The sequence below is a fragment of the Cynoglossus semilaevis genome, chromosome W (assembly GCF_000523025.1).
Source record: "Cynoglossus semilaevis isolate Cse_v1.0 chromosome W, Cse_v1.0, whole genome shotgun sequence".
In the NCBI taxonomy this organism is placed as follows: Eukaryota; Metazoa; Chordata; class Actinopteri; order Pleuronectiformes; family Cynoglossidae; genus Cynoglossus; species Cynoglossus semilaevis.
The window spans coordinates 9,312,053-9,325,848 of record NC_024327.1 but is presented as its reverse complement, the minus strand read 5'-3'; the positions used below and the strand labels follow the sequence as shown (position 1 = coordinate 9,325,848).

Sequence of the window (13,796 nt, the reverse complement as noted above, 5' to 3'; positions counted from 1 at the left end):
GCCAAGCCACGCATCACCAAGTGCAATGCAAAGCGTTGGATGCAATGGTGTAAAGCACGCCGCCACTGGCCTCTAGAGCAGTGGAGACGCGTTCTCTGGAGTGATGAATCACGCTTTTCCATCTGGCAATCTGATGGACGAGTCTGGGTTTGGAGGTTGCCAGGAGAACGGTACATTTCAGACTGCATTGTGCCGACTGTGAAATTTGGTGGAGGAGGAATTATGGTGTGGGGTTGTTTTTCAGGAGCTGGGCTTGGCCCCTTAGTTCCAGTGAAAGGAACTTTGAATGCTTCAGGATACCAAAACATTTTGGACAATTCCATGCTCCCAACCTTGTGGGAACAGTTTGGAGCGGGCCCCTTCCTCTTCCAACATGACTGTGCACCAGTGCACAAAGCAAGGTCCATAAAGACATGGATGACAGAGTCTGGTGTGGATGAACTTGACTGGCCTGCACAGAGTCCTGACCTGAACCCGATAGAACACCTTTGGGATGAATTAGAGCGGAGACTGAGAGCCAGGCCTTCTCGACCAACATCAGTGTGTGACCTCACCAATGCGCTTTTGGAAGAATGGTCAAAAATTCCTATAAACACTCTCCTCAACCTTGTGGACAGTCTTCCCAGAAGAGTTGAAGCTGTAATAGCTGCAAAAGGTGGACCGACATCATATTGAACTCTGGGTTAGGAATGGGATGGCACTTCAGTTCATAGTATGAGTCAAGGCAGGTGAGCGAATACTTTTGGTAATATAGTGTAAATGTGTGTGAGTGTGACGTGATAAATATCACATTACACATTTCGTCACAAGTAAATGAAAAATGTTTCCTTTAATCTGTGTTAAGAAGACTTAAGTCTGTATGAAGTTAATTTGATTGATAAGATGGTAAAGACTTTTTAGCATATTATTATGTATTATTTACACTACATTTCTTTTCTCTGACATTGGTCAGCGATGGCCCAGGAGACAAACCAGAGTCCAGGACCTATGCTGTGTGCCACAGGTTGTGGTTTTTACGGCAACCCACGGACCAATGGCATGTGCTCTGTCTGTTATAAGGAACATTTGACCAGACAGCAAAGCAGCGACCGCATGAGCCCGCTCAGCCCAATGGGTAAGAACATCCAGTCATAGTTTAACATATGATATCAACATATGATTGAAAACTGTATTCAACCCTATTTCAATGAGCTGATGGGTCTACCTCTATAGAGGGGAACTTTTTGGGGCTGAAAAATGTGTTTGCATGTAGTTCAAGGTCCCAGTGGTGTAAGCATAAAGAATATCTTTTACCAGTTTTGGTTTAAACCATACTGTCCTCAGCACCATGTGTTTATGACAATAAATATGTTTTCACTTCAGGAACCAGAAACTAATAGCAGGATAAAAAACAGCCTACTAACAGCAGCTCACATTTAGTGACACTTAGAGTAGATGCCACAAAAATTGACCTTTAACCTTTAACAATGGTCACTTTTGTCAGAAGTTCAAAAACATTTGTCTTAATCTGTGTTAAATACTACATTTCATACTAAAGTGTATGAAGAAGAATCACTTTTGGCCCATCCCTTCATTAAGGGTCACAGCATATTCCACAAAAAGACTTTTGTCATTCATATGACATCCGAAATAGCAATGGACCTTGTGATGTATCTGTGTACTGAGAACCTAGTCATCCAGGTCATTTAATCAAAAAAATTGTTACATCGAAATCAACTGGACAAAGTAGGTTTGTTTTTTTTGTTTTTTTAAGACATTTTGCCTCTCATTCAAGAGGCTTCTTCAGTTAAAAAAAAAACCCTACTTTGTAAGGTTGCTTTTGATGTAACTATTTTTTGAACTTGTGATGTGTTCGTCACATCCATCTGGACTCTAGATGGTTTTAAATCCATCTTTGGAAGCAACATATGAACCATCAGCTCTGAAACTGTCTATCATAAGGCTTAGGCTTAAAGGTGTATTCATCTTAAGAAACTGGATTTTTTGCTCGATTACTATTTAATAAGTTTGGGTTTTACCCAAAAGTTTTTGGTTCACATTCACTGCCACACTGCCTTCGTTGTCTGGGGGGGTGGGGGGTGTATTTCAAGTTGTGACTTCTTTCCAACATTCTTCTCCACCTCCACCCTCAGCAACTAGTCCTACCTCAGAGGCCTCTGCCATCCACAGACTAGAGGCCGGTCTAGCCAAGGTTGAATCGCCTTCTGCCTCCTCACCCGACACATCTAGGTCCGTTTTGACTGTCCTGACCTGACAGGCTATAACAATCTACTTAATCAATATGTGTTTCTGTTTTAATGATTTAAAAATGTTCGTTTTGTGCAGAAATGTTCAAGGATTTCTTCCTGTGACTCAACAAATGACAGAGATGAGCATCTCAAGAGAAGAAAAACTAGAACCCGTAGAGCCAGGTAAAACTAACAGACACAGGGACACTGATGTGAGAGGGATATCAATCCTTATCACCCACAAACATCAGGTCTGCACTGCAATTGTTTTTCCAATCTGGTCCCACCACCCACCTTCGGAGTTAGCTATAGGAGTGATATGTCCACATTCTGGCCCCTGTCCCCTCCTGGCTTAAATGGGACACGAGACACTTAAATGAGACATTTTCTTCAAAATGCTTGTTGTTAAATATGTTGAAGAAACCATGTGGTTCTGGTTCATGTGATTTCTCAGACACAGTCCTTTCAGTAACAACTTCAGCCACTGTTTATTTTTAATTCCTGGTTTTAAACCTCACTGTTGGTTTTACTTTTACTAGAACGTGCTGCTGTTTAAATATATCCATGTTTAGCTCAGAGTAGCTGCAGCACTGCCAGAGGCTTTCAAGGAATCACATACAAACAAACATCTGCTGCTGCTCATGTCATTTGATTAATGTGTTTTCGATGTGTTGGTCTGCAGTTGTTAGCCAGCCTCTTGCCACTGCTTCTAGCCCAACTCCAATAGTCTCTTCGACCAGTGAAGAAGGCAAGAATGACGCCTCCAAACCCAAGAGAAATAGGTGCTTCATGTGCTGCAAAAGAGTGGGACTTACCGGTAAGAAATCACAGATGACATAGGGGACTATCTGATGCAAATGAGTCAGTGGAAAGGGGTACTTCAGGTTATTTTAAGATAAGCTCACATGTAGTTTTGACACATTATCAACACTGTTATCTGTTGGCAAACTGTATCATGTTTTTCCAACATTTTGGCCTGATGAGCTTGAGAAAGCAGCTGTTGACTCATCTGTATTCTGCTTACACACACAAACATGAGCAGGACAGCTTCATGTTCCAGGAGACAGCATTTCATCCTGTCACATCCTGTCACTTCCTGTCCACTGATAATGAGCTGATGGACAATATGCAAAGTGCTGTTAAAGGGCAGAATGGATGTGGGAGGTATTGATATATTTTCAAAAACTGATCTCACATTGTGTTCATTTTTGGGGCTGATTTGATCATTTGTCTGCTGATCAAGGGCCATTGTAAATGGATAAAAAAATACTATGGGCAAATGTAAAAATTCTTCAGAATATATTTTCCATTTTACCTTATTGTCTTTTCAAACCGTGTGTCCATCAGTATAACATTAACTACAACTTCGCTTCAGAACCCAATGCTATCTGCTTAATGTTATTCATCCTGTGAAAACCTGTGCCTTTTCTGGTTCCAGGATTTGACTGCCGCTGTGGTAACCTCTTCTGTGGCCTCCATCGGTACTCTGACAAGCACAACTGTCCCTATGACTACAAGGCCGAAGCTGCTGCCAAGATCCGCAAAGAGAACCCTGTGGTGGTGGCCGACAAGATCCAGAGAATATAAATCTGACATTAGGAGACACAAGGCTAAGTGAAGATCAAAAGGACTAGATACACAATATTACACAACCTCAAGAAAATAGTGGGGTGGGGTGAAAAAATGATTCTGTTTGATATGCATGAATGATCATACAGTATGAGTAGAATGAAGTATTGGCCCTGTGCATCCCTAGTCACTGTTCTTTGGTATATATATTATTAATCATTTTTATTTTGATTAATGTTAGTTGATTTAATCCTATTTCTGTGTTGTGATTAATGTTTTGCAGCTGTTGAGACTCTTTTTAATGTGTGTTATCAGAAGAAACTCAGACCAGCTGTCTAGGTTTGCTCTGCTCCTCTCACTTAAACCAGGCTCCATTTTGTGCCAAAATGTAGACCCTGCCATGTGTCAGACATCCTTGTAAATCAGCTGCTCCAGGATTCATCCTTGATCAAGTAACACTTTCACAGTAACTCACACAGTGATTGTATGCACACACTCTGTCCTATTGAACTATTTTGTGTTCATGTACAGATACTGGTACTGAACGCCCGGTGTGCACAGGGTGTTTGGTTGCTTTTGTCTTTACAGTCTATACCTACCTCATAGCTGCTGTGTTGAACTTTGTTGTCTTCCTGTTTACCATGTTTTCATTGGGTTTGACTTTAGAAACGGATGATCATCTCTATCTTCTATGATCAATACAGATTCATCTTTCCCACCTGTGAATCTGCAGCAAATGAAAACCGTTTCCAACACTGGTAACCATGCAGACTGTTTACTCTGGAAAGATTCTATGATATTATATGAGTAGGTCTCAACCTGTACAATTGCTTGTACAAGGAACTCAGGACATATGAATGAGGGCCAACTCCTCATCATATTTGTCATAATCGAAAAAGAAACTCAAGCTCATTCACACAAATGTTCAGCTACAGACTGACCCTGTCCCACAGTTAAATACAAATAATAAATGGAAGGACAGAAAGGATGAAGGGAGTCTGATTAGAAGAGTCTGTTTAATATCATGGCTGTATTTGTCATACTGCTTGTCAGAGTAATCTATGTTACTAATAACTTCTTAGTAGTTTTTTTTATATATAGCAGGCTAAAGGTTGTTCCTCCATCGGTCCTGATAGTAATCTGTTTTTCTGTCACATATCAAAGCATTGAACTAAATTATATTTTCAAGGAACTTCAGTCACCAATCACAGTGGTTACATGTGTCCACAAATAGGTCAGGTTTTTGCAGATTAATCCTCAGATGTGTGACAAAATGTACACTAAGTTCATTCCATCAAATATTGCACAAATGCTACACAAAAGTGCCCGGACTTCCTTGATTATGACTGATGGTCTGTCAGTCAGGAGTCTACCTTGGAAAAAAGTCAAACGTTCACAAGCTAAGTTTTCACAAAAGTATTGTGCTTTCATGTTCCGTAATCCATCATAAAGGGAGGTTTTTAATGGTAAAGGCAGGGATTATTTCTAAGGTGATTTTTTTTCTGGTATCTTAGTATGGTTCCTGGTTCATTTGGCAGACATTCACACTTCCTGGTACTGTCCTTCATTCCTGGTGATAACATGCTTTGTTTGAAGCCCAGCTCTGCCTGAACCAATACACAGCCTGAGAGGAGGAACAGCAGCCTTCCTGACAGGCCTGGTCGGTAATTTTAGATTTTGTAAGAGAAATCTCATCATCACTTATCCTAGGCTTTCAGATTATTTTATTTGCTGAGCAACAATTATGTTATCTTTTTTCATTGATGTTAAACTGATGTCTCTGTGTGTGTCTGTTCACATGTACAGTAGGTGTGAAAGCCCGGTTTATCAGCACATTTTTACAGAAATACAGAAGCATGCCAGAGCTAGACTTACAAAAATGTAGATTTGAAATTCTCATTCGTCCAAAAACCAGATGGCAAAATGACTACAGAAGCCTTCAGGGCAGGTCCACAGGGTGGGACTTGATGAGAGTCTACACAAACAGATGAGAACCCTACACTTTTCAGATCTGCTTAGTAAGCACCAAAAGTAGTCCAGATAAATATGAGCCTTTTAATGTGTAAATGCAGATGGACTCTGGACTGAATTTAAGGATTTGGATTCACAACATTAATCTGCCTGAAGACTTCTCTGGACAGTTTGTCATCTGGTCAGCTATTGTTAAGCACTGTTAAAAAGGTGTTAGCTAGTGTGTTTGGATTTGGGTGCATGTCCCTGTGCAGATGTGTGTTTGATGGCTGCACTCTGACATGGGAAAACCTGTTAGTATGTATGTGACTTGTGTTTAACTCCTGTTTTTATTTTATTTAATCTCTGTAAGGATGTGAGTGTTTTTCATTGAAATGGTAAACTGTATGTATCCTTTTGAGGTTTTCTCAGTTATATGCAAATTTGTACAAAAAAGAGAAAAAAATAAACTGTCAATATTTATGTATTACGGATAATCTTGCCACCCAGCATAAAACAGAATAGTACTGCCTTCTCACCTAATAATTAGGTGAGAACTAATAGCTTTATCTTTTAGGTTGCTTAGGTTAATGTAAATATAAGTGTGATGCATACAATCACAGGTTTCCAAGACTGTGTCTCTACCACTGAGCTAAGCAACCACATGCTCCACCTTCCGGGAAACTTGCGGAACAATATTATCTAGATTATTAATCACATATTATGTATGTTAATGTAAATATAAATGTGATGCATAATCTAATAATAATGTAATTAATAATAATAATAATAACTCAATGTTGTCTGGGGGTGCTGTGAGTGTTGCTTCAAATCCTGCCATCAGTCTGTCACTCTCCCTGAACCAAACAGCCACACGTTTCATTCTCTGCGGAACTCGTACATCTATCTATATATATATATCATGTAAATCCATTGGCCAACGTGAAAGTTTAAGGTTTATGCTTCACAACGTTCATGGCAAATAAAAGTTTTCCCCAAATGTATGACCTCTATCAATTTAGCTCAGTGATAGTGACACAGACTGAGGAACCTGAGAGCATGGGACCAAACCCTGATTGGACAGCATTCAAGTTAAATCTACGGCGTGTATATGTTAATGTTTAAATTGTCTTTTACCAAATGCATTTGTTTATTAACTCCTTATCCATTAGTATGATTTGTTTGTTAAATTACCATATAATATTTATATATAAATGATAAATAATCATTCATTGCACTTGATGTTACTTTACCACATAATAAAACTTCAATGTTGTCTGATCCCAGGATTCAGTTCATGTCATTTCTTCACTACTTTCTTCTGACTGTTTTGATTATAAGTCAGCGTCAATCTATCCCTTTAACTGTGAGCAATGTCTTGATGTCTTCATGAATAAGATACAGGTACACTATATTACCAAAAGTATTCACTCACCCATTCAAATGATCAGAATCAGGTGTCCTAATCCCTTGGCCTGGCCACAGGTGTATAAAATCAAGCAAGTCGCCGACTTTCTGCACAGTCAATTGCTACAGAGCTACAAACTTCATGTGACCTTCAGATTAGCCCAAGTACAGTACGCAGAGAGCTTCATGGAATGGGTTTCCATGGCCGAGCAGCTGCAGCCAAGCCACACATCACCAAGTGCAATGCAAAGTGTCGGATGCAATGGTGTAAAGCACGCCGCCACTGGCCTCTAGAGCAGTGGAGACGCGTTCTCTGGAGTGATGAATCACGCTTTTCCATCTGGCAATCTGATGGACGAGTCTGGGTTTGGAGGTTGCCAGGAGAACGGTACATTTCAGACTGCATTGTGCCGACTGTGAAATTTGGTGGAGGAGGAATTATGGTGTGGGGTTGTTTTTCAGGAGCTGGGCTTGGCCCCTTAGTTCCAGTGAAAGGAACTTTGAATGCTTCAGGATACCAAAACATTTTGGACAATTCCATGCTCCCAACCTTGTGGGAACAGTTTGGAGCGGGCCCCTTCCTCTTCCAACATGACTGTGCACCAGTGCACAAAGCAAGGTCCATAAAGACATGGATGACAGAGTCTGGTGTGGATGAACTTGACTGGCCTGCACAGAGTCCTGACCTGAACCCGATAGAACACCTTTGGGATGAATTAGAGCGGAGACTGAGAGCCAGGCCTTCTCGACCAACATCAGTGTGTGACCTCACCAATGCGCTTTTGGAAGAATGGTCAAAAATTCCTATAAACACTCTCCTCAACCTTGTGGACAGTCTTCCCAGAAGAGAAGCTTGAAGCTGTAATAGCTGCAAAAGGTGGACTGACATCATATTGAACTCTGGGTTAGGAATGGGATGGCACTTCAGTTCATAGTATGAGTCAAGGCAGGTGAGCGAATACTTTTGGTAATATAGTGTATATATGCAGGGAGCACCGGGTGACACAAGTGAGGCTAACTGCAGACACAATTGAGTGTGATAACACAGTTTACCCCACACAGCAGACAGCAGGAACAGGAAACAGACAGACCTGACAACATGTTTGGGCCAAACAAACATTTAATAATTTCTGTGGTAACATTGTTTAACCATGATGCCACATTTTGTGAATTTTAACTATTTGTAACCCAAGTTATCTTCTGGCTTACTTTAACCTATTTTTGGGCTTTTCTTTATATTATTATGTATAAGTGAACAGAAAAACCTGGATGTCTTCTGGTCTCATGGATGATAACCAAGTCTGTGAAGGTGTTGGCTTTACATGCTCGCACCAGAGCAGGAATCTCATGGTTTCCTCTGTTCATACACTGAGCTCCAGGAAACATAAGCTTCACCTCCTGCAACAGGGCATGTCCACAGAACACCATGCCATCAGTAACCCTGTATATCCTATTAGGGTGATTTAGTGGAAAATGAATTTTAGAAGTAGAAGACGCTTTATTTATCATTGTATAAACATACTTTATCACAAATAACATTTGTCCTCTGCATTTGAGAAATATTTAAAGCAGAAGTAGTGGGCAACACTTTTATTGGGCCCAGCAGAGAGGGAGTTTTTGTTTCTGCTCAGTACACAACAGTTCTGTGGCTGGAATTTAAACCTACATTCACCAATCCTTTGATTGGAGCCAGAGCCACGGGCTGACCCATTTTTCCTAGAAGTTGATCCACGGCTGCCTTCTGTGGTCAGGTTGTGTTACAGATACATCTGAATATAACTCTTGAACAGTGACGCAGGCAGCAGTGGATCAGCAAGTGTTATGTCTCTGTTAGCTAAAATCACTTGTCTTTTCCACTGACCATAAAGAGCAATGTTTTAGCTTAATACAGTTCAGCAGATACAGATGCTACAGGTGGGTTATTTGGTTAATTGGCTGTTGTTTTTTTTAGTTTTATTTAAACTTAAGAGACCATATTTTAACAGAACAATTGTGTTAGATACCAGCCACTAGGGTACAAAACCAGCCATTAGGGTACACAAATTAGTGTTTTATAGTGCTGGTCCCAAGCCCGGATAAATGGTGAGGGTTGCGTCAGGAAGGGCAGTCGGTGTAAAACCTTTGCCAAACAAATGTTTTCCATACCGGATCGGTCGGGGCCCGGGTCAAAAACGACCACCAACATAGCTGTTGACTTACAGGGCACTGATGGAAATAGGGCTACTGTTGGTCAAAGACAGAGAAGAAGAGGAGGGCGTTTAGTTAGGAGAAAAAGAGAAAAGAGGAAGAATAGAAGTGTTGGTCTGAAGTTTGGAACTCTGATTGTAGGTACAATTACAGGGATAAGTAGAGAACTGGCTGATATGATGGAGAGAAGAAGAGTAGACATGTGTGTGCAGGAGAACAGGTGGAAGGGCAGCAAGGCTAGAAACATTGGAGGAGGCTACAAACTGTTTTATCATGGTTCGGATAGGAAGAGAAATGGAGTAGGGGTGATCCTAAAGGAAGAATATGTAAGAAATGTGGTAGAGGTGAAACGAGAGTCAGACAGGTTGATGTGTGTGAAGGTAGAAGTAGAAGGAGAGATGATTAATGTTGTTAGTGGTTATGCCCCACAGGTGGGCTGTGAGTTGGAAGAAAAGGAGAAGTTCTGGAAGGAGCTAGATTGGATGGTAGAGAGTATCCCCAGGAGAGAGAGAGTGGTGATTGGAGCAGACCTAAATGGTCATGTAGGGGAAGGGAACAGAGGAGATGAGGAAGTGATAGGCAGGTTTGGTGTTAGGGAGAGAAACGTAGAAGGACAGGCAGTGGTAGATTTTGCAAAGAGAATGGAAATGGCTGTGGTAAACACATATTTCCAAAAGAAAGAGGAACATAGGGTGACTTACAAGAGTGGAGGCAGGTCCACACAGATAGATTATATTCTATGTAGAAGATGTAATCTGAGGGAGATTAGAGACTGTAAGGTGGTGGCAGGTGAGAGTGTAGCCAAACAACATCGGATGGTAGTGTGTAAAATGACGATGGAGGTGACAAAAAGGAAGAGAGTGAAGACAGAGCAGAAGATCAAGTGGTGGAAACTAAGGAAAGAGACATGTTGTGAAGACTTCAGGAAGGAAGTAAGGGCAGTTCTGGGTAGTGTTGAGATATTCCCAGATGATTGGGAGACTACAGCTGCAGTGATGAGGGAGACAGGTAGGAAGGTGCTAGGTATGTCCTCTGGGCAGAGAAAGGAGGACAAAGAGACCTGGTGGTGGAATGAGGAGATCCAGGAGAGTGTGCAGAGAAAGAGATTAGCGAAGAAGAGATGGGACAGTGACAGAACAGAAGAGAACAGACTGGAGTACAAAGAGAGGACAAGGGAGGTGAAGAGGGAAGTGGCCAAGGCCAAACAAAAGGCATATGAGGAGTTGTATGAGAGTTTGGAAACAAAGGAAGGAGAAAAGGAGTTGTATAGATTGGCGAGACAGAGAAATCAAGCTGGGAAGGATGTGCAGCAGGTGAGGTTGATTAAGGACAGAGAGGGGAATGTGATCACAAGTGAGGAAAGTGTGCTGAGAAGATGGAAGGAATACTTTGAGGAGTTGTTAAATGAGGAAAATGAAAGGGAAAGTAGAAACGAGGAGCCAGAGACTAGTAGGAAGAAGGTAGATCAGGTTAGAAAGGATGAAGTTAGAAAAGCCCTGAAGAGGATGAAGAGTGGAAAGTCAGTTGGTCCTGATGACATACCAGTGGAAGTATGGAAGTGTTTAGGAGAAGTGGCAGTAAATTTCCTGACTGGTTTGTTTAACAGAATTTTAGAGACTGGCAAGATGCCTGATGAGTGGAGAAAAAGTGTTCTGGTGCCAATTCATAAGAAGGGTGATGCACAGAGTTGTAACAACTACAGAGGGATAAAGTTGATGAGCCATACAATGAAGATTTAGGAAAGAGTAGTTGAAGCTAGGTTGAGGCAGGAAGTGGAGATTTGTGAACAACAGTATGGTTTCATGCCTAGGAAGAGTACCACAGATGCAATATTTGCCTTGAGGATGTTGATGGAGAAGTACAGGGAAGGTCAGAAGGAGCTGCATTGTGTATTTGTAGATCTAGAAAAGGCATATGACAAAGTGCCAAGGGAGGAATTGTGGTTTTGTATGAGGAAGTCAGGAGTGGCAGAGAAGTATGTTAGTTTGGTGCAGGACATGTATGAGAATAGTACAACAGTAGTGAGGTGCGCTGTTGGGAGGACAGAAGACTTCAAAGTGGAGGTGGGACTACATCAAGGATCGGCCCTGAGCCCCTTCTTGTTTGCTGTGGTGATGGACAGATTGACAGATGAGGTCAGACAGGAGTCCCCATGGACTATGATGTTTGCAGATGACATTGTGATCTGTAGTGAGAGTAGGCAGCAGCTAGAAGAGAACCTAGAGAGGTGGAGGTTTGCACTAGAAAGAAGAGGAATGAAGGTCAGTCGCAGCAAGACAGAGTACATGTGTGTAAACGAAAGGCAGAACAGTGAAATAGTGAGGCTACAAGGAGCAGAGGTGGTGAAGGTGCAGGAGTTTAGGTACTTAGGATCAACTGTTCAGAGCAGCGGAGACTGTGGAAGAGAGGTGAAGAATAGAGTACAGGCAGGATGGAACAGCTGGAGAAAAGTGTCAGGAGTGATCTGTGACAGAAGAGTGTCAGCTAAGGTGAAGGGAAAGGTTTACAGGACAGTGGTGAGACCAGCCATGATGTATGGTTTAGAGACAGTAGCAATAGGCAGAAGACAGGAGGAGGAGCTGGAGGTGGCAGAGTTAAAGATGCTAAGATTCTCTTTAGGAGTGACAAGAATGGACAGGATCAGGAATGAGGTCATTAGAGGGACAACACAGACAGGAAGGTTTGGAGAAAAAGCTAGAGAAGCCAGATTGAGATGGTTTGGACATGTGCAGAGGAGGGACAGTGGATACATTGGTAGAAGAATGTTAGAGATGGAGCTACCAGGTAGGAGAGAGAGAGGAAGACCAAAGAGGAGATATATGGATGTAGTGAGGGAGGACATGCAGATAGTTGGAGTCAGAGGAGAAGATGCAGAGAACAGGGAGTGATGGAAAACAATGATTCACTGTGGCAACCCCTGAAAAAAGGCAAGCCGAAAGGAAAAGAAGAAGAATTGTGTTAGATAAAATGTTGTTTGTCATTTTTCAGAGGGAAAGCAAATAAAAAATAAAAAGTGAAAGAAAATTATTTGTCATTGTGACACAGCACACACACAACGTTTTTAACCCATCACCAAAGTAAACAGGGGGCAGCTTATAAGCACCTGGGGAGCAGAGTGTGGGAACGGTGCCATGCTCAGGGCACCTCAGTGGTAACTTGGCAGCTAGCGGACTTGAACCAGGAGCCTTCGGGACCCAATTAGTGGGGCAGTGGGACTGAGAGAATAAGTTTGTTGGTACAAGGCATGCACATACAGTAGTCTAGTAGATACCATTTTAGCAATCATTGACTTAATGCACCGTATTACACAAGTTGAAATCAAACAAAGCAAAATAAAAACAGTCAAAACAGGCATAAGTAATTTTAAAAGGTTACTCCACCAGGAACTGGAAGTGAGCCAGGAAATCAGATTTTTGTCCCAAGTCCAATGTGAATCATCTTTTTGTGATTGGAGATGTTCCTGTAAAGCTTGCACTTCACCAATTATCTGTGTAATATTATCAGTTGAATCAGGAATAACTGTACAACAATAACCACCAACCAGGGCACATACCTCTCCCTTCTCTGCTAGAAGGAAGTCTGATGCCATGCGATTTTGCATAATTATGGTTTTCAAAGCACGTTTTTCAGGATCATCTTTAACAAATTCAGCAAGATGTAGCACAGAAGCAGTAAGATTGGAACAAAAGAACAAACATAACAATCAGTTAAATTATGTGCTGCTGTTGTGAAATTAGCAACCTGAAACCAATGACTGGTCGTGATTGTCCAGCAAAGCTCTCCTGCATCTCAGTAGATAAGATGAGTTGTTCTGAAAATAAGATTCAGTTCCATTCACGTTATCATTGTCCATTCTTGTTTGGTATTCCCACCACATAATTGGAAACACCATAATGAATGCGATAAAGGTGAAGAAAAATAATTTTTCCCCTTTTATTCCACACAGTCCTCGTTGCCAGAAGGGATGCCAAGGAGCATCTAATACACACTAGGGGGTGTTCTACCCGTTGGTTTCTTCACCGGGGTTGAGACGATCACTGCAATAGTGACAGCTACGTTCGCTGCATACACCTAATGTGCATACCCCCTTTGTAGCCGGACTTCAGCACTAGTGTGTGTCCGTAGTTCAGCTTCTTGAGCTCTTAACAGTTTACAGTGGCTTACATGAATCCAGGAGGGTCGTTCAGCAATTCGGACTGCGGTTGGGGTCATCAGGACCTTGTAGGGACTGTTCCACTGTGGGTCAGACCACTTTGTTCTCTGTGTGGCTTTTAGGAACACCAGGTCGCCAACCTGGATCTTCTGGTCATGTTCAGGTTTCTGTGGGATAGAGAGAGCTTTGGCAGATTCAATTTGTTCTTTTGTTTTTGCAGCATTTCTCAAATAAGCATGCAAATCATCATTTTTGTCATTTTCTGGTAATGATGCAGTTAGTTGTGGAAAAGTAAATGGTCG

At 41.7% G+C, this 13,796-nt stretch overlaps 1 protein-coding gene across 4 annotated transcripts in view; it reads left to right on the top strand.

Moving 5' to 3' along the window:
• The window catches only part of LOC103397127 (AN1-type zinc finger protein 5-like), a 10,850-nt gene extending 4,577 nt beyond the window's left edge, over positions 1–6,273 (top strand). For 3 of the 4 annotated variants that reach the window (XM_008335361.3, XM_025052811.1, XM_008335362.3), the window contains 5 exons: positions 953–1,114; positions 2,133–2,229; positions 2,326–2,411; positions 2,911–3,045; positions 3,667–6,273. In XM_008335361.3, coding sequence (XP_008333583.1) covers positions 955–1,114; positions 2,133–2,229; positions 2,326–2,411; positions 2,911–3,045; positions 3,667–3,815 — 627 coding nt within the window. In that variant the 5' untranslated portion in view covers positions 953–954 and the 3' untranslated portion in view covers positions 3,816–6,273. Of the gene's footprint in view, positions 1–670; positions 729–952; positions 1,115–2,132; positions 2,230–2,325; positions 2,412–2,910; positions 3,046–3,666 lie in introns of those variants that run through there. The other variant, XM_025052810.1, reaches the window with a different exon arrangement.
• Positions 6,274–13,796: the final 7,523 nt, after the last annotated feature.